The sequence below is a fragment of the Tamandua tetradactyla genome, chromosome 21 (assembly GCF_023851605.1).
Source record: "Tamandua tetradactyla isolate mTamTet1 chromosome 21, mTamTet1.pri, whole genome shotgun sequence".
In the NCBI taxonomy this organism is placed as follows: Eukaryota; Metazoa; Chordata; class Mammalia; order Pilosa; family Myrmecophagidae; genus Tamandua; species Tamandua tetradactyla.
Window position 1 is genome coordinate 28,307,323 of NC_135347.1, and position 19,572 is coordinate 28,326,894.

Below are 19,572 nucleotides of genomic sequence, written 5' to 3' on the forward strand. Positions count from 1 at the left end.
TTGGGAGAGTGGGTGGGTGGTGGTGGGACCTAAATGGGAAAAAGAAAACATAAATGGATGTGATAATTTGGCAACCATTCCACTAATGAAGTCTCCCCTGGAGTAAAGGTGAGATGAGTCAGTTATCTTTTAATTATTTTTTTAAAATTGTCTTTTATATTTATTTTTTATTTATGTTTCTGGTGCTTTTATTGTGTGTAGATACCAAGTTCTACCAGGTAATAGCTTCATTCTGTTTAAAGAGTTCCTATAATATATATGGTAATGCAAGTATCCTGCCACTGAATTCTGTAAGCTTTTGTTTTCTAAAAAAAAAAAAGATCTTTATTTTAATCTCATTTTATAGGGGAGGCAATCCACAATGGAAAGAAAGACTTGAGCATTCCTGTAAGTTTTTCTGGGCATTTTAAGAGCATAAGACTCCATCTCCTCTTTTACCAGGTAATTTCTCAGGAAGTTTTTGCCACAAGCAACCTAAAGTGATGTACTTTGATAATACATTATTGTAGAATATGCTATGCTTAACTAAGGCGGCCAGTACATGACCTTGGAAATAAATTGTTGAAATGTGCAGTCTAGCTGGGAGGACTGGCTATCCTCCCAGAAAGAGATATATTTTGATAAAAACAGTTATCTAGTCCCAGGGAACTCCTCTCAGTCCCTAGCCAGCTCCCAGAGGACTATCTGGGCCCAGTCACAAACGTTAATTGGAATCTGGTCTCTATTGCATACAGATACCATATAAACTGCATGCAAGCTGTTAGACAGGAGAATCTCATGAGAGAGAGAGAGAGAGAAAGAGAGAGAGAAGGAACCTTATCTGGGAAGAGGATGCTCTGCTGTGATTTTTACCAGTCAGACCCTGAATGCTGTGTCCAAGATTCCTTAGCACTCCTCTTCAAGTGTTGATGCTGTCCCATCTGGTGATGTAACTATATCTCATTTCTAACAATCTTTTAATTACTTTCCTAATAAATTCTGTTTTTATATCACTGAAGTCTGTGTTGTCTGCGAATCTGAGCCTATAAATTATGTGGCCACAAATATCCTATTGCCTTTCATGCAACAAAATTGACTTCTTCGGCAGGATTCGCTTTTCAGTACTGCTTCATAGTGGTGAAGATCAATCAGACAAGCTTTAGAAAATCTGTGCAGAAAATATGGACTGTGCTCTTCTGAATATTGTAATGCTTTGTAAAGACCATTTTGGATAGATTTAAAGTTGTCAGTTTCTTGTCCTTTTTGTATGCAGAATGTTGTTTCAGATTTGAATGTTTTATAAGGCATTTGGGAATTCGTAATTCAGTAACCCCTTTTCAAGATTTGCTTGAGATCTGTGGAGGCTGAAAACTCTGTAGAAATCAAAAGGTGCCATCTCCCTTATCTTTTTTGGCTGTGCATTCATTGTTACATAGTGAGAAGCCTGTTCAGGAATTGGGAAAGGTCATGATCCCTATCCAAGTAGCACTAAGAGATTAATAGTGGATCATAAGCTTTGGACATCAACTAAGAAATGATGTCATTTTTGAAAAAGTCCTCTAAGCTCAAAGTAAAGACCAAGAAATCCCAGGATGAGATGATTTACCTTTACTTCTCACTTGCAAAGGATGGGCAAAAGGCACGGGGCCCTGTGAAAATGGGGGAATAGAATTAACAGGGAGAGCTATTCAAGTTACTCTTTGTTTAGAAAACATCCCATTAGAAACGGAGGAAGAAGTAATTGGGCTGTGTCGAAGAGGACAGACTTTGTTAACAGCATATGGAAAAATGTGTGAGCAGACAGACCAAGAAATTTCTGAAAAGATTAATTGTGAAGAGGAAATGGTAGAGCTGGAGGGAAGACTCTCCATGCTGCAGAATCAAAATTTTATTTTGGAAAATCAAGTTTGTAATTATCGGTCAGTAGCAGAAAAAGCCATAGTCTGTGTGGCCCAATTTATAGATAAAAAAAGAGATGAGGTAAAATAAACAAAAAGAAAATACATGCTGTAATAACAAGGGCTGCTGTTGCTTGAGAACCTGATAAGTGGTGATGTGTGGGATGAGACAGATGATGAGGAAAAAGATTGGCATGTTTTGAACGAGAAGGCTTATAGGGAAGAAAAGAATATTATCCCCCAGAAATAAGAGCTTGCCCAATACAAAGTCAAAAAGAAGAGGAAAAGGGCAATGAAGTTATTTTCAAAACCACTATAAAAGATTTTACTCAACAAGAAATAACTGATATTCTTAGCCATTTTACTCAGAAAACTGGTGAGCCATTAATTGCCTAGATGGTCAGAATTGCTGATGCAGGGGCTGGAGGAGTGGTGCTAGACTATGCCAATTGCATGAAATTTGTAGGAATTATCTCCAATTTCTTCAAACAGACTGCTTTTCAGGAATTTAGTCAGCAGACGGGAGAAAGTTCTGACCTACTGGCATTGGCTGTAGAAGGGTGTAATAAACAATACCCCATTGACATCATGTGGCCATGAAGTTATTGACCCTAGTACACTTTGCAAGATGCAATGCAAAGATTGAAAAAGGAAACTATGAAGTTAGCAATTATGTTTGGAGAAGCCAACACATACCATGTCCTCCCTGTCAATGCTTCACAGAGAATGTCATTGTTAAGATGGCATCCCCTGCATGTAAACATTTAGTAGTGACTTTATTTACAAGAGAAACAGGCAATTCACTTAATGGGGTTCTGGATAAAGTGGCAGAGCTGGGGTACATGGGAGACTGGAATACAAGGAAAGGAGAGACCAAAAAACATCAGGGAGTTGGTTTCTCAATAAGAGTGATAGGATTTCCTGCAGAAGCATTTTCCAAGCCCTGATGGAAACTGGGGTCAACCAAGAAAGTATTAATGGTTTGCCAAATAATGAGATAAAGAGAATGTGTGAAGAAAAATGTAAACCCAGTTATAATTGTAAGTGAATACGAATAATGCTCCTACTCCTGGCAAAGCAGAAGACCTGTATCCAGCTCCTTCAGGACCTCTGTCCCTTAATTTAGCCCCTTTCTTTCAGACGAAGGGATTAGGCCAAACTCCAGTATCTGTGACCCCAAATTTGTGGTTCCCCTTTGGTTTTATATTTCATATTTTTTGAATTGGGGAAGCTGTTTAATATTGAGAAACTCCTTGCTTGCAAGTTTTATCCTCATAGTTTTTCTTTACTTTTAAGTTGAAAAATCTGCTAACTTTCTATTGTATAAATTGGACATCAGTGAAAAATAGCCTAAGCATGAAACTTTGAATTTCAATAGTATCTTGTAATTAGATTCTTTTATAAAAGAAATACAATAAAAAAAACTTTGAAAAAGTGAAAATTCTTGTAAGAAATTGCAAGACTACTTTTCAAAAATGCATTGACTAAAATGTCTTAAGCATTCCACATTATTCTGGCAAGTTTAATTTTGATTGTAATTATATATGGTGAGATGTTTGTTTGAAGACAGTTTCCAAAATCATTTTAGTAACTTAAATATGAATGATATAAAAATGTGTTTTTATTAAAAGGAAAAGAGAAGATTATTTTGTCCTGAGATCAAATAAATGGCTGTTACAGAATGAGGAAAATGTAAAATAAAACCTGAATAGATACAGTAAGTTGCTGAAGGTTTGTAAAAAAAAAGGAAATTATGATCAAAATTTTAAAAAGATTTAATGGGTCTATTACAATTTTTGAAAATTTTAGCATCAAATAATGTACTGATGCAAAACTAAAATTTAGTTTTCTCTGTTAAAGTAAGAAAGTTTTCTTAGACTGCTGGCCTGTTTTAGTGAAAAGTTATGAGTTCTTTTGAAATAATCAGTTTAAAAAGCAAAAGAGCCTGCATTTTATCAGAATGACTTCTTGTACTTTTTGTTGATGATATCATGTCCTTAGCTGTGTAAGAAAAGTAAATCATCACACTGTATTTACTGATTCATAAATGACTAATGGATTAACAATTCGAATGCCTATCTGGAAACAGAATAATTGAGAAATACATGGAAAGAAATTGTGAGGAAATCATTATGGAAAAAGAAATATGGGCAATTGCTCAATGTCTTAATGTATCTGCTTTTCAGGTATATGCCCAGTCGACCCTAAATTCACCTGAACTTGAGTATAATGCTACCACAGATGCCTTGGCAAAAATTGTTGTGAATATCTTTACTGAAGGAGAAGATTCTGCTCTTACACAGTGGGTACATCGGAAATCTGGACATTTAAGTGCATAAACTATGCACAGTATGTTATAATGTTCATCATCTTCAACTGAATGATTGCCAGAAGAATGAAGAATAGTCTGACATCATGGACGCATACCTGTGCCCGAGCGCATGACGTCTCTCCCTGCTGGATGTGTGCTGAATTTCCAACTGACGCTGCTGAAGGACTCCTGTGGAAAACAGAACCAACCACTGAACAGAACTGAACTTGGCTAATTCTAACAACTGTTCAAAAAAGAACTTGTGCTGCTATACATGTACAGTGCTGTATATACATATCCCTGACAATCAAGATTCTCTCGAGAATGCTTTACAAAAAAAGCATTTTTTTTTTGTAAAGGAGGTCAAGTCATGCCACCCTTTCCCAAGGCCCTTTGCATGCACAATGGACCTCTCTCACTGGTACTCGGTGTTTGGTATTAATAACATTAGCCAGTATAATAGCATCTTTAATTCCTCTCTGTTGCTTGTTCTCCTGCTGTTGTCTTTTTGTGTTTGTATCTCAGACCAGGATAGCGAGTATAAGAATATACTGTACTGACTGGGGAATGTGTTTTTCTAAGAATACTATACCGGCTGGGTGACGTTTCTTTTCTTGCCCCAGACCGAATAGACCTTTTACTAATATATGTTGTTGCTGTGGGTGAATCTGCTCACTACTGTTGTGCTGCCAAGTGATGCCCAGACCATGTGAATGGTGTGTCTTTACCCTGAATTCCTTTGTCTCTCTCTGTTTGGGTTTGCCCCGAATTTGACCATGGTCTGCGTTGTGAACAGATCAGACTCTCAGGGCTGAATGAAAGGGAAAACTGAATTAGCAAAGTCTGCGCTGCTCAACTGATGTGGCCATTAAATGACTTTGGTAATAAATCTGTAGAGTTTGCTATGCTTAACTAAGGTGGCCAGTACGTAACCTTGGAAATAAATTGTTGAAATGTGCAGTCTAGCTGGGAGGATTGGCTATCTTCCCAGAAAGATATTTATTTTGATAAAAACAGATATCTAGTCCCAGGGAACTCCTCTCAGTCCCTAGCCAGCTCCTAGAGGACCACCTGGGTCCTTGGAATCTGTATGCCACTATTGCATACAGATACCACATAAACTGCACACAAGCAGTTAGACAGGAAAGTCTCATGAGAGAGAGAATTTTATTTGGGAAGAGGATGCTCTGCTGTGGATTTTTACCAGTCAGACCCTGAATGCCGTCTCCGAGATTCCCCAGCACTCCTCTTCAGGTGTTGGTGCTGTCTCATTTGGTGATGTAACTATGTCTCATTTCTAATAATCTTTTAATTACTTTCCTAATAAATTCTGTTTTTATATCACTGTAGTCTATGTTGTCCGTGAATCTGAGCCTATAAATTAAGTGACCACAAATATCACATTGTCTTTCATGCAACAGTCCCAGACCCTTTACTGTTTTTTTCTTTTTTAACTAAACAGATATATAATTTACATACCATAAAGGTCACCCATTTAAAATGTACCACTCCGTGGTTTTGGTTTATTCATAGATCTGCACAACCATCACCATGATCTAATTTTAGAATGCATTCTTCATCCTCCAAAGAAACTTCATACCCATTAACATTTATCCCATCCCCTCTGCCTTCTCCCCACTCTCGAGCCCCAGGCAACCACTAATTTGCTTTTTATTGTTATTATCATTTATTTATATATATTTATTTTTCACATAGGCAGGCACTGGGAATCAAACTCGGGTCTCCGGCATGGCAGGTGAGAACTCTGCCACTGCGCCACCATCATCTGCACACCACTAATTTACTTTCATTCGCTATAGCTCTGCCTATTCTGGACATTTCAGATAGATGGAATCATATAATATGTGGTCTTTTGTGACTTGCTTCTTTCAGTTAGCATATTGATTTTGAGGGTCATCATTGTTGTAGCATGAGTCAATACTTCATGTTTTGGGCATACTGTTGCTTCTGTCCCTCCCTCTTTAGCAGCTGCCCTTTTCCAAGGAGCAGGGGAGCAGGAGAGTTTCCTCTCTCAATTGCAGAGGCAGAACTGTTCTTGCTTAGCATAAAAAAAAGAGTTAGGGCCACAGCATGGAGGCGGGGGTGGGGTGGGGCAGGTAGGTAAGTGTTCCTGCTTCTTCCTCAGTGGCAGCCTATCATCACCTAATACTTTCTTCATCAGGAAGGGCTGGCTTGTCCTGTCCTAGTGGAGGAAAAAGCTGGTAAGTGGGTGTGGACTTCGTTTCTGAGGCTCCTAGTGTTTTTGAATTGTTATGCTAGCCTTTATTTGGCCTTTAAGAATTCATTAAAATTTATTTTAGTCTCCAGTATTCGAGAGCAGCTAGAACTAAAAACATAAAATTGTGGAATTGTAACGAATGTCAAACTCTGAAATAAGTTCTACAACTAATTGTGGTGCTGCGCTTCAAAATTTATAGCTTTGTTGTATAGATGTTATTTTTCACAAATAAAAGAAGGAAAAAAGCCAATTGTGATGATAAAAAAATCATTAAAATTTCAGATATGTCCATTCTATCTTCATTTATGATTGTTGTGTCCCCATTATACGCTCTGCCAGAGATGAAACAGTTTGTGTCGCCAGTTCTTCTTCAGAAGGGCTCGCATGCTGGCTTTGCAAATGTAGCTCTCTGAAGGGCTCAAAACAGTTACTTTTGTATATTACCTTGCTTGTGGTTGTTGTTAGGATGGAGTAACTTTCCTTTGGCTCTGCAATCTGAGTAGAAGCAGAGCTCATTTATTTGTAGCAGAGCTATCTTTTTACCTCTGCTCCCAGTCTGGTACCAAAGCATAAGAGTAAGGATTCCTGGCCCCACTACCTACCTCCTAGGAACCCTGTGTTTCCTTTGGGTTTATTAATGTCATGAAGCAATATGTGGGGGGTATCCTGGTTAAATATGATTGACAAACATGGGGAAATTAGGGCTTTGCTCTTAGTTGTGTAGTGACTATACAATAGGCAAGCCAGGTTTCTTAGTACAGGGAAAAGAACTTCTCAACTTAGTGATGGGTATATAATTCTGTTGAGCCAAGCTCAGCTCTCAGGTTTGGAGAGGGGTCTGTGATACCCTCCTCCCTGGCTCTTCTCAGTGGCTTTTCCAATGCTCTACCAGCCTCAACAGTTTCTGAACAGCACAGAAATATGTGTTCTCTCTTCAAAATAAGAGTTGCATTTTTTTTTGGCAGCATAATGTAACTGAGAAATTAGGATCTCTGATAATGATTGTATAGCCTTTATCTTCTGCTCCTGTGACTGTAAAAACCTTTTGGCTAACATTCACTTGTACCCAGGTGTGCCAGTTTGAAAGGATTTATGTACCCTAGGAAAGTCATGTTTCAATCCTAATCAATTTTTTGGGAGCAACAGTTTCTTCTAACCCTTTTTCAGTAACATAGGTTGGAAACTTGATTAGGTTGTCTCCATGGAGATGTGACTGACAGGTGTAGGTATTAAACTTCATTAGATGGAGACATGTCTCCACCCATTCTACGAGGATCTTGATTAGTTTACCGGAATCCCATAAAAGAGAAGATATTTTGGAGAGAGTCACTTTTGAGAATGAGGACAGAGCCGCAGAACCACTACAGAGGGACGAGAGAACCACAGAGTCCACCAGCCAGTGCCTTGGAGATGAAGAAGGAAAACGCTGCCAGGCAGCTTCATGAAGCAAGAGGCCTGGAGAGGAAGCTAGCAGACACCACCATGTCAGCCATGTGCCCTTACGGCTGACAGAGAAAGGCAGAATGTCACTGGACTTCTTGAGCCAAGGTATCTTTTCCTGGATGCCTTAGATTGGATATTTCTATAGACTTGCTTTAATGTGGACAATTTCACAGCCTTAGCCCTGTAAACTAAAACTTATTAGATTCCCCTTTTTAAAAGTCTTTCATTTCTGATGTATTGCATTCTGGCAGTTTTTCGGCTTTAGAGTCTTGTGATCACTAAAGACAATCCCCAATGTTTATTAATGAAGGGTCTTGGGTCAACCCAGAACTAACCTGCCCCAAAACCAAAGCTATCTTTTTTTGTCTTATAAAAATAACTTAATAAGGTTACAAGTTTACTATAAAAATGTCCAAACTAAGGCATTGAGGGAAAGATACCTCAATTCAGGAAAGGCTAACGGGTCAGAAATACCTCTATCAGCTGGGTAGTCATGTGGCTGACATCTGCTGGTCCCTTGCTCCTGGGCTCCATTTCTTAAGTTTCTGCTGGCTCTCTTTCTGTGGGCTCTGTCGTTTCTGTCATTTCTGACTCTCTCCAAAATGTTTCCTCTTTTAAAAGATTCCAGTAAGCTAATCAAGACTCACCTGGAATGGGTGGACTCACACCTCCAAGTAATCAAACGGTCATATCCACAGTTGGGTGTGTCACATCTCTGTGGAGATAATCTAATAAAAAAAGTACTGCCCTACTGAATTGAATTAGGCTTAAAAGGAACAGCTGGCCCTACAAGACTGAGTCATGATTAAAATTAAAATATGGCTATATAAAAAATCACTGCCCTACAGAATTGAATTAGGATTAAAAGAAACAGCTGCCCCCATGATTAAAATTAAAATATGGCTTTTCTGGGGCATATAATATTTTCAAACCGGCATAATGATGGAATATTATTCAGCAGTAGGAAGGAATGAAGTCCTGAAGCATGCAACAACATGGGTGAACCATAAACCTCCAGTGCTTTCTCTTCCACGATCCCAGGCCGCCAGGCAGTTCCTGGTTCAGAAAGGCTGGAGAGCCACGGGAGTCTTCAGCATCATGAAAAGCAGCCCGAACAATCATTCCATCCTCACTCTCCCCAAAATTATCCTGATAACCAGATAACCAAAGTTATCTCAATCCAGTTTTGAGATTGGATCTAATCAAAATGGGCCTGCCTGATATGCACGGCAGCCTAGGCTTTAACCTGCAAGTCACCTCCACCTCACTCTGCCATTTTCTTACATAAATTCTGTGATTAAGCATGCAATCAATCTGCGTGTCTCAATAATTAGATTACCTCTACTTCATCTGGGGCCGCTGTGCTCATTATCCTAAAATCTGCCTATTTTAAATTCTATAAAACTATCAGAATTACTGCAGTTCAAGGAGACGGATGTTGGGCTGATAGACCATCTAATCTCCTGTTATGCACCTAGTAATAAACTTTTTCTCTTTTTGAAACCCCCATGTCTCAGGAATTGATCATTTGAACATATTAGGCAAAAGAATCCACTGCCTTTTTCAGTAACAATAAGTCTTCTCTAAGTGAGGGAAGATCTGTCGTGGAAAATCTCTCTCTCTATATATATATCTATATCTATCTATATCTATAGATATATAGATAGGTAGATATAGATATATATGAAAAGAAAAACGAATAAAAGTTACATTTTCATATGAAACACACAAGTCACGTCATGCTACTATTCTTCTACATTCTTTCTCTCCAGTAAGATTTTTTTCTATCTGAGTTCCATCACCTATTTTAGAGAAGGAAATAGTTCTTTCCGTTACTGATTGCAGATGGAGTTTCTAGGACAGCTTTGGTGTAAAACACTTCATTTATGAACATTCATTGGGAATGATGTTTTATGATTCACGTTTAATGATCTGTTCTGGTTTCCTCCAAATTTTCCCTCGTGGTAGAAGTGTTTTTGCCAGATCTTAAGGTTTTGCTAACTTCTTCAACAATTTTCAGATTGTGTTCTACTGAGATCGTTCAGTTCAAAAGATACCACCATAAAGCTGGTCTGGAGACACTGGGGAACAGTTCCCTGGTCCCATCTCTAGGCATCTCTTTCCTTGCTTCCTAAAAAGTACCAGAGTAAATACCAGCCTTCTTTGACTTCCATTAGCGCTAACTCTTGGTGCTTCCTGCGCGTGGTAGCAGTTCCCAGAATCTTGCTTCTTTTCCTCTCTTTACCACCCGGAAGCAAAGAAGTTAAATAGTCTTCTGAGTTCGCAGAAGGCAACTGTCAACCCCCTCCGCGGGGACGTCTGCGTCCCGCAGAGAAGACCGTTGTCTCCGGAGAAGAGCATTCTCTCCGTCGGGCCCCCCGGCCCTGGGTCGCCCTCTCCCGGCGGTTGGGTTGGGTTGGTCCCGGGTGGGCAGGCCGCAAAGGGGAGGCCGCTGAACGCAGGGCCGCGCGGGGCCGGGCCTCCATGGAGGAGAGCCTGGCCGCAGTGGAGCCCAGTGTGGCGCAGAAGCGGGCTAAAAAGGACAAGTCTGCGAAGAAGAAGAAAAAGGCCAAGTCTCGGAAACTCTGGCATGCGACGGCGTCCAAGGTCGGCATTTTCAAGCCAGACACAGGAGCCGAGGCAGGGACCAAGGTCCTGCGAGAAGACAAGGAAAGCTTGGAGGGGCCCTGCGGCTGCGGATGTATCGTTATTCCCTGTTGTCAGCGCTTTAACAGCGTCCGCTGCTTCATGGTTTTCTACTGCATACTGCTCTTTTCTCAGGGTAAGGCCGAGGCGTGGGGCCGTTCTGGGGAGGGCAGCGGCGGGGCCAACCCAGCCACAGGAGAGAGAGAAAAGGTGTGTGGCAGGCGCCGTGTCGTGGCAGATTGAGGCTCCTCTCTAATAGTTCCCACGTACGTGTAGACTCAAAGCAGGTTTACAGGGTCCACTGTCTTGGTTTTGGACTCCTGCCGTTGCCTCCTTGGCACAGTTCAGAGTTTGCATTGATGATGCTGGCCTTCCAGATCGCCAACTGCAGAGAGTGTTTTTGAGTCGTTTAAGTTTGATCTCAGACTCTTGAGAAGTTCGGGTTGACTCATTTGGGGATTAAAATAAAGCTGGAAATATTATCATCCATCACCACGCTGCTTGTGTTTAAAACACACAGTCACCAGAGTGGGTCTTGTTTCCTCATCTGTGAATTGAAGAGACTGACTTGTTGCTTTGAAGCAACAAAGTACTTCAGCGAACCCAAACAGGTTATTTAATTTTGCCAACGCCGTCTTAAACGTTTGAATTTGGATGACTTTAGTGCATGTATTTTTCACTTGGCTACAGTTCTCACCACTCCTATCTGGTCTAGCCTCTTTATCACTTTATTTACAATGATGGTGTTGGAATTTGCCAAACCTGACAACTTTTTGCTCTAAAATGTTATGTCTAAATGTGTGCAATAAAAGGCTATATGTGATAAAAATATATAAGCAAAAGAAATAAATAGTCAGCAGTTTATATTTTCTTGAGATGATCAAAGAAATTTCTTGGAGGAAGAGGCATGCGGACTATGTCTTGATGGACAGGCTTTTCCTACCTGCCAGTTCCCTCCTTTCCCTTTCCCTCCCTCTCTCCCTCCTTCCTTCCCTTTCTTCTTTCTTTTCTCCGTTCTCGCCCTCCCTTCCATGTTTTGTTAAAGCTTTTTCAAGATAATAATTACATACAATAAAATTCGCCCTCTTTAAATGTATAATTCAATCAAATTTAGAACTTTTCCATCATACCACAGGTTCCCTTGTGCCTTACCTCCTGCTTTAAGCAACAGTTGATCTGCTTTCTGTCATTATAGTTTTGCATTTTCTAGAATTTAATATACATGGAATCATACTGTTTCTACAGCTTTGTGTCTGGCTTCTTTTACTTAGCATGGTATTTTTGAGATTCATCCATGTTGTATATGTTAATAGTTCATTCCTATCTGTTGCAAGTAATATTCCATTGTATAGGATTATCATACTTTATCCATTCAGTAGTTGATGGCCATTTGAGTTTGCTTCCATTTGTAGCTAAAATTAATATTAATAAGCCTGCTAGGAGCAATTACATACAACTGTTTGCATGGTTATATATTTCATTTCTTTTGGGTAGAAACTGTCAAAATAAACAGAGTAACCAGCACAATCAAGGTTGCAGCTTTATTGAAAGACTGCTGAAGTAGGGAGATCTCAAACCAACAAACTTAGAGTGAGAATCTCAAGATGTCAAGCAGTTTAGAGCAGTTTATAAAGACCATTATGGGGTTTCCAAGTGGGAAGTTACAATGATTGGTTGACATTTCAGTTTTTTATAACATGGGAGGGTCTCACAAAGTGGGGAGCAGCTATACATTGGTTGGTTTAGCACACTTGCCCAAATTTAATAGGCTATTCCTATTAAGTCCCTTTCCCTACCAACCCAACCAGACCTAGACCAACTGATGACTAAAAGTTGCAAAAGTTGCAGCTTTATTGGGACTGCTCTACTCTTAGACAGTCTTGTCAAAATGGTTGAGTAGGAAGTTTTACAGATTGCTGTCTTGGTTTCAGGCCTCTTTGCAGCAGCAGCTTCTAGTCTCACACCAGTATCATTGAGAACATAAAGACGGTGCACTTTTTTAATGGTTTGGTTTCTTCTTTCTTTTTCTAGGGCAGTAGTTAACCTTAGTTTCTCTCAGAAGCAGTGTCTTCTTGCCTAATGCCAGCATCTACGGGGACATAAAGAGCCAGTAAACCTCTTTTTCTTTTACTTTGTTTTTTGATTAGTTGATTTTTCTTTCTCTGTGCATATTTTTGAATCTGGTGGATCTCTGACAGATGAGCAGGTATGCAAGCCTACTTTTCAGACTCAAAGGCAGCAGCTTCTGACTTCCCACTAGCACGTAACAAGAGTTTTTGCATTTAATTATTTTTTTTCCTTTCTTTTCTTGTTTTAATTTTTTTGGTGTATGTGTGTGTGTGTGGGGGGGTGTTGTCTGTTAGTATCCCCCCCTCCTTATTTCCTTTCTTCCTTACCCTGTTTTCCTTTTTTTTTTTTTTCCATTCTTGTTCTTAGTCTGGTTGATAGAGCAGTGGGAGAACTAGATTTCCACAGTAACCACAACTTAATACTCAGAATGTCCAGTTCTGAATAAAAAATTACAAAATATACAAGGAGACAGGAAAATATGGCCCAGTTACAGGAAAAAGAATGTGTTGGAAAATTTATAGAGGAAACACAGTTTCTGGGTTTTCTAATCAAAGATCTTAAAACAACTTTCATAAATAGAATAAATGAATTAAAGGAAAACATGGACAAATAACTAAAACAATCAAGAAAAATGATATAAAAAATGAGAATTGAAAATAATAAGATAGAAATGGTAAAGAAGAACAACTGGAATTTCAGGAAATCACAAGTACAAAAAATGAAGTGAAAAATTCAAGAAGGGTTCAAGAGCAAGTGGGAGGAGACAGAAGAAATGATCAACAAAGTCAAAGACAAAAAATTGGAATTGTCCAGGTTGAGGAGCATAAAATAAAATGAATGAGGAAAAAAAAAGCAGCACTGAACCAAACAGTAGAGCATCATCAAGCATTCCGGTATATGCATTATAAGAGTCCTAGAAGTAGAAGAGAGAGAAAGGGCCAGAAAAATATTTGAAGAAATAATTGGAGAAAACTTCCCAAATTTAATGAAAGATATGGATATAGATATACCTTGGAGTTATTGTGAGTTTGGTTCCAGACACTGCAATGAAGCAAGCCACAGGAACTATTTAGTATCCTAAAACATATGAAAGTTATGTTTATACTACATTATAGTTTATTAAGTGTGCAATAACATTATGTATAAAAAATGTACATACCTTAAAAACATTTTACTGCTAAAAAATGCTAACCTTCATCTGAGCCTTCAGTGAATTAATCTTTTTGCTGGTGGAAGATCTTGCCTTGATGTGGTTGATTGTTGACTGATCAGGGGGTTGTTTGCTGAAGGTTTGAGTGGCTCTGACAATTAAAATAAGACAATGAAGTTTGCCACATCAGTTGATTCTTCTTTTCATGAAAGATTTCTCTGTTGCACAGGAAGCTGTTTGATAACATTTTACCCATAGTAGAACTTCTTTCAAAATTAGAATCAGTTCTTTCAAATCTTGCCATGGCTTTATCAACTAAGTTGAGGTAATATTCAAATCCTTTGCTGTCAACAATGTTCACAAATCTTCACAATGAGTAGATTCTTTCTCAAGAAATCACTTTCTTTGCTCATCCATAAGAAGCAATTCCTCATTCATTGATGTTTTATCATGAGATTGCAGAAATTCAATCGCATCTTCAAGCTCTACTTCCAGTTCTAGTTCTCTTGTTATTTAGACCACATTTGTGATAACTTCCTCTGCTGAAATATTGAACCTCTGAAAGTTGTCCATAAGGGTTGGAATCACCTTCTTCAAAACTCCTATTCATGTTGATATTTTGACCACCTCCCATGAATCACGGATGTTCTTAATGACATCTGGAGTGATGAATCCTTTCCAGAATGTTTTACATTTACTTTGCCTAGATTCATCAGAGGAATCACTATCTATGGCAGCTATAGACTTACAAAATGATTTCTTAAATCATAAGGCTTAAAAATTGAAATACTATCCACGTACTACAGAATGAATGTTATGTTAGCAGGCATAACAACAACATTAGTCTTTTTGAACATCTCAACCAGGGCTCTTGGGAGACCAGATGAATTCTCAAAGAACAGTAATATTTTAAAAGGAAACTTTTCTTTCTCAGCAGTAAATCTCAATGGTGGACCTAAAATATTCAGTAAACCATGTTGCAAACAGATGCGCTGTCATCCAGGCTTTGTTCCATTTACAGAGTACAGACAGAATAGATTTAGCATAATTAATATGGGCCCTAGGGTTTTCATGGTAAATCAGCATTGGCTTCAACTTAAAGTCACCAGCTGCATAAGCCCCTAATAAGTCCTGTCCTTGAAGCTTTGAAGCTGGACGTTGACTTCTCTCTAGCTATGAAAGTCCTAGATGGCATCTTCTTCCAATAAAAGACTGTTTCATCTACACTGAAAATCTGTTTAGGGTAGTCACCTTCATTGGGTGATCTTAGCTAGATCTTCTGGAAAACTTGCAGCATCTTCTACATCAGTACTTGCTGCTTCATCTTGCACTTTTATTTTGCGGAAAAGGCTTCTTTCCTTAAACCTCATTACCCAATCTCTGCTAGCTTCAGACTTTTTTCCTGCAACTTCATCCCCTCTCAGCCTGCTATAAAATTGAGGAGAATTAGAGCATTGCTCTGGATTAGACTTTGACTTAAGGGAATGTTGTGACTGGCTTGATCTCCAATCCAGATCACTACAACTTTCTCCTTATTAGTAATTGTCATAGTCAGGTTCATATGTCAACTTGGCTGGGTGGTGGTGCCCGTTTGTCTGGTTGGGCAAGTGCTGGTTTGTATGTTACGATGAGGACATTTCACAGAATTAAATCATGATCAAGTCGGCTGCATCCACAGTTGATTACATTTGTAATCGGCGAAGGGAAGTGTCTTCTGCAATAAGTGATGTTTAGTCTAATCACTGGGAGGCTTTTAAGGAGGATTCAGAAGAGACAGTCTCTCTTCCTGCTTCAGCTGGTGAGCCTCTCCTGTGGAGTTCACCCAGACCCTTTATCGGAGTCGTCAGCTTCACAATATACCCTATGGATTTTGGACTGTACGTTCCTCAAAAGTTATGTGAGACACTTCTGTAAATTTTATACCTACATATATTTCCTGCTGATTCTGTTTCTCCAGAGAATCCTAGCTAATACAGCTAATACAGCTAGGGTACTGAGTGTGGTGGTTCTTAAGAAACAGAATCTTAAAAATGGGTTTTTATGATTGGTTTTCTACTCTCACTGGACTCAAAGGCACTAAGGACTCTGATTTCAGAATGATACTGCCAGTCCATGGGGTGAGGTAGCAAAATAGATTGTCAAAATATCACCATTCGATTCTTCTAATACTTTGCTTGTATGAAGCTAGGCTCTGGGAAATAATGTTTTTGACACATTTATGCAGTTTTATGGAAATAGAAGGTATAGAGATGTTGGCTGGTTGTTGTTAGATACACTGTATACATGAATGAGTAAAAGGGGTGGGTTTAAGGCTTCGAATGGGAAACTTATGTGCCATCTGACAGTTGTATATGTTTCTATGAGTGTCCTGAAGGAAACTCTTATTTCCTATAGCAGTCGACTTGAGATCCCTGAAAATCAGACTCAAAATCTTATTGTTAGAGTAGCAACTTTACAACACAAACTGAAATCTCAATCTTGCATGGTGTCTGCTGTTAAGGTGAGGGCATTGACTGGAAAATGGAATGGTGACATATAGATTGATGATGATGTCAGTGGTGAAGTTGAAACCCAAGGTCATGCTGAGTCTTCTCTAGATAACCCTGTAATAGTCTGCCCTGAGGACATAGCCACCCCATCTCCAGTCTGCCCTGAGGAGTTGGTCACCCAACCTCCACCTGAAGGGGATTAGCCCTAGAATGATTAATCTTGTTTCACCAGATGAAACTGAAAGTGAATGCCCTGAAGCAAATGTTTGGAAGATAGTTCTGATTCCTTTCACTACCCACCCCCTCCATCCCTCATTTCTTCTAGACCTATAACTAGACTTAAGGTCCCAACAGGCCTGAAAAGGTCATGTACAAAGTATCACCCATGAGGAGGTACAGTATACTACAAAAGAACTGTGTGAGTTTTCCAATTTATATAGACAGAAATCAGGGGAATATATGTAGCAATGGATTTTAAGGATATGGGATAATGGTGGGAGAAATATAAAGCTGGATCAGGCTGAATTTATTGATATAGGCCCACTAAGCAGAGATTCTGCATTCAATGTTATAGCTCAAGGGGTTAGAAAAGGCATTAATAGTTTGTTTGGTGGTTGGCTGAAATATGGATCAAAAGATGGCCGACATTACCTGAGATTGAAATGCCAGAACTTCCCTGGTATAATATAGATGAGGGGATCCAGAGGCTTAGAGAGATTGGAATGTTTGAGTGGATTTATCATGCAAAGCCTGCTCTTACACCCCAGGAATGTCCGGAGGATGCACCTTTTACTAGAACTGTGAGAAATAAACTTGTGAGACTAGTGCCATAATCTCTGAGGAGCGCTGTAGTTGCACTTCTCTGTAGGTCAGATGTTACTGTGGGAACAGCTGTCACTGAGCTGGAATCCTTAAACACAATGAAGATGACCAGATCCTGAGTTGTCAGAAGCCAGGAGGCAGGACTTAATTGCCAAAGACAAGGTGGACGTGGCTATTATAATACATAGCAGACTTAAAGCAGGAGTCAAAATAATCTGACTTGCAGAGGCTTGTGGCATTGGCTAGTAGAGCAAAGGGTACCAAGAAATACAATAGATGGGCAGTCTGCTAAATTCTTGTTTGAGCTGTATAAACAAAAGAGTTCTAGGTCAAGTGAACAGAAGTCTAACTTGAATTACAAAAACACAGAGTCATGGCCCAGAATCAATTTCCAGACTTTAGACAGTTTACAGACCCAGAGCCCCTCGAATGAGGGGGAGGACCCTGTTATACTGCTACAAATTTATACTGTTAATCTAACTCCAAGCCTTCCCCAAGGAGACCAACTGCCTTTTACCAGGATAACTATGCACTGGGGAAAAGTAAATGGTCAGATATTCTGGGGATTATTAGACACCGGTTCAGAAGTGACATTAATTCCAGGGGACTCCAAATGTCACTCAGGTCAACCAGTCAGAGTGGGGGCTTATGGAGATTGGGTGATTCATAGAGTTTTAGCTCAGTTCATTTCACAGTGAGTCCAGTGGGCCCCCAGACACATTCTGTAGTAATTTCCCCAGTTCCAGAATGCATAATTGGAATAGACATACTGAGCAACTGGCACACTCCCCACATTGGCTCTCTAACTTGTGCAGTGAGGGCTATTATGGTAGGAAAGGCTAAGTGGAAGCCACTAGAACTGTCCCTACCTAGCAAAATAGCAAACCAAAAGTAATATTGGATTCCTGTAGGGATTGCAGAGGTTACTGCCAATCTTAAGGACTTGAAGGATGCAGGGGTGGTGATTCTCACCACATCCCCATTCAACTCTTCTATTTGGCCTGTGCAGTAAACAGATGAGTCTTGGAGAATGACAGTGGGTTATTGTAAGCTCAACCAGGTAGTAACTCCAATTGCAGCTGCTGTTCTGGATGTGGTATCATTGATTGAGTAAATCAGTACATCCTCTGGTACCTGGTATGCAACTATTGATCTGGCAAATGCTTTTTTCTCAATAGCTATTAGGGAGGACCGCCAGAAACAGTTTGCTTTCAGCTGGCAAGGTCAGTAATATACTTTCACTGTCCTACATCAGGGATATATCAGCTCTCCAGCCTTATGTCATAACCTTGTCTGCAGGGAACTTGATCATTTCTCCCTCCCACGAGACATCACACTGGCCCATTATATTGATGATATCAGTTTGATTGGAGCTAGTGAGTAAGAAGTAGAAACTACTCTAGACTTATTGGTAAGGCATTTGCATGTCAGAGAATGGGAGATAAATCCAAAAAAAATACAGGGGCCTTCCACCTCAGTGAAATTTCCAGGTGTCCAATGGTGTGGGGCATGTCAAAATATCCCTTAAAAAGTGAAGGATAAGTGCTGCATCTGGCCCCTCCAACAACCAAAACTGAGGCCCAATGCCTAGTTGGTCTGTTTGGATTTTGGCAACAACATATTGCTCTTTGGGGTGTGCTTCTTTGGCCCACTTATTGAGTTACCAGAAAAGGTGCTAATTTTGAGTGGGGACCTGAACAAGAGGAGGCTCTGTGACAGGTCCAGGCTGATGTATAAGGTTCTCTGCCACTTGGGCCATATGATCCAGCAGATCCAATGGTGCTAGAAGTATCAGTGGCAAATAGAGATGCTGTCTGGAGCCTTTGGCAGGCCCCTATAGGAGAATCACAATGCAGACCCTTAGGATTTCGGAGCAAAGCCTTACCATCTGCTGCAGATAACTATTCTCCTTTTGAGAAAAAGCTTTTGGCCCACTACTGGGCCTTAGTAGAGACTGTGTCACCAAGTTACCATGGGCCACCAAGTTACCATGAGACCTGAGTTGCTTAAATGAGGTGGGTGTTGTCTCACCCACCCAGCCATCAAGTTAGGTGTACACAGCAGCACTACATCATAAAATGGAAATGGTATATATGAAATAGGGCCAGAGCAGGTCCTGAAGGCACAAGTAAGTTACATGAGGAAGTGGTCCAAATGCCCATGGTCTCTACTCCTGCCACATCACCTTCTCTTTCCCAGACTACAGCTATGGCCTGCTGGGGAGTTCCTTACGGTGAATTGACTGAGGAAGAAAAAATTCAGACCTGGTTTACAGATGTGCATGATATGAAGGTACCACCCAAAAGTGGATAGTTGCAGCACTATACCCCTTTTCTGGGATGTCCCTGAAGGACAGTGGTGAGGGGAAATCCTCTCAGTGGACAGAACTTTGGGTGGTACCCCTGGTTGTTATTTTGCTTGGAAGGAAAACTGGTCAGAGATGCATTTGTATACTGACTCATGGGCTGTTGTTACTGGTTTGGCTGGATAGTCAGGGACTTGGAAAGACCATAATTGGAAAGTTG

General features: G+C 40.0%; 1 protein-coding gene and 1 long non-coding RNA gene across 2 annotated transcripts in view; one reads left to right on the plus strand and one right to left on the minus strand.

The window, feature by feature from the left end:
- LOC143665540 (uncharacterized) overlaps positions 1–10,299 on the minus strand; it is a 40,404-nt gene extending 30,105 nt beyond the window's left edge. Inside the window, exons 1-2 of the long non-coding RNA XR_013167046.1 lie at positions 10,029–10,299; positions 4,305–4,377 (exon numbers count right to left, since the gene is read on the minus strand). This is a non-coding gene — a long non-coding RNA (uncharacterized LOC143665540). The remainder of the gene's footprint in view (positions 1–4,304; positions 4,378–10,028) is intronic.
- SLCO6A1 (solute carrier organic anion transporter family member 6A1) overlaps positions 10,151–19,572 on the plus strand; it is a 147,024-nt gene continuing 137,602 nt past the window's right edge. The window contains exon 1 of the mRNA XM_077139066.1: positions 10,151–10,652. Within this exon, the coding sequence (XP_076995181.1) occupies positions 10,355–10,652 (298 nt within the window). The 5' untranslated portion in view covers positions 10,151–10,354. The remainder of the gene's footprint in view (positions 10,653–19,572) is intronic.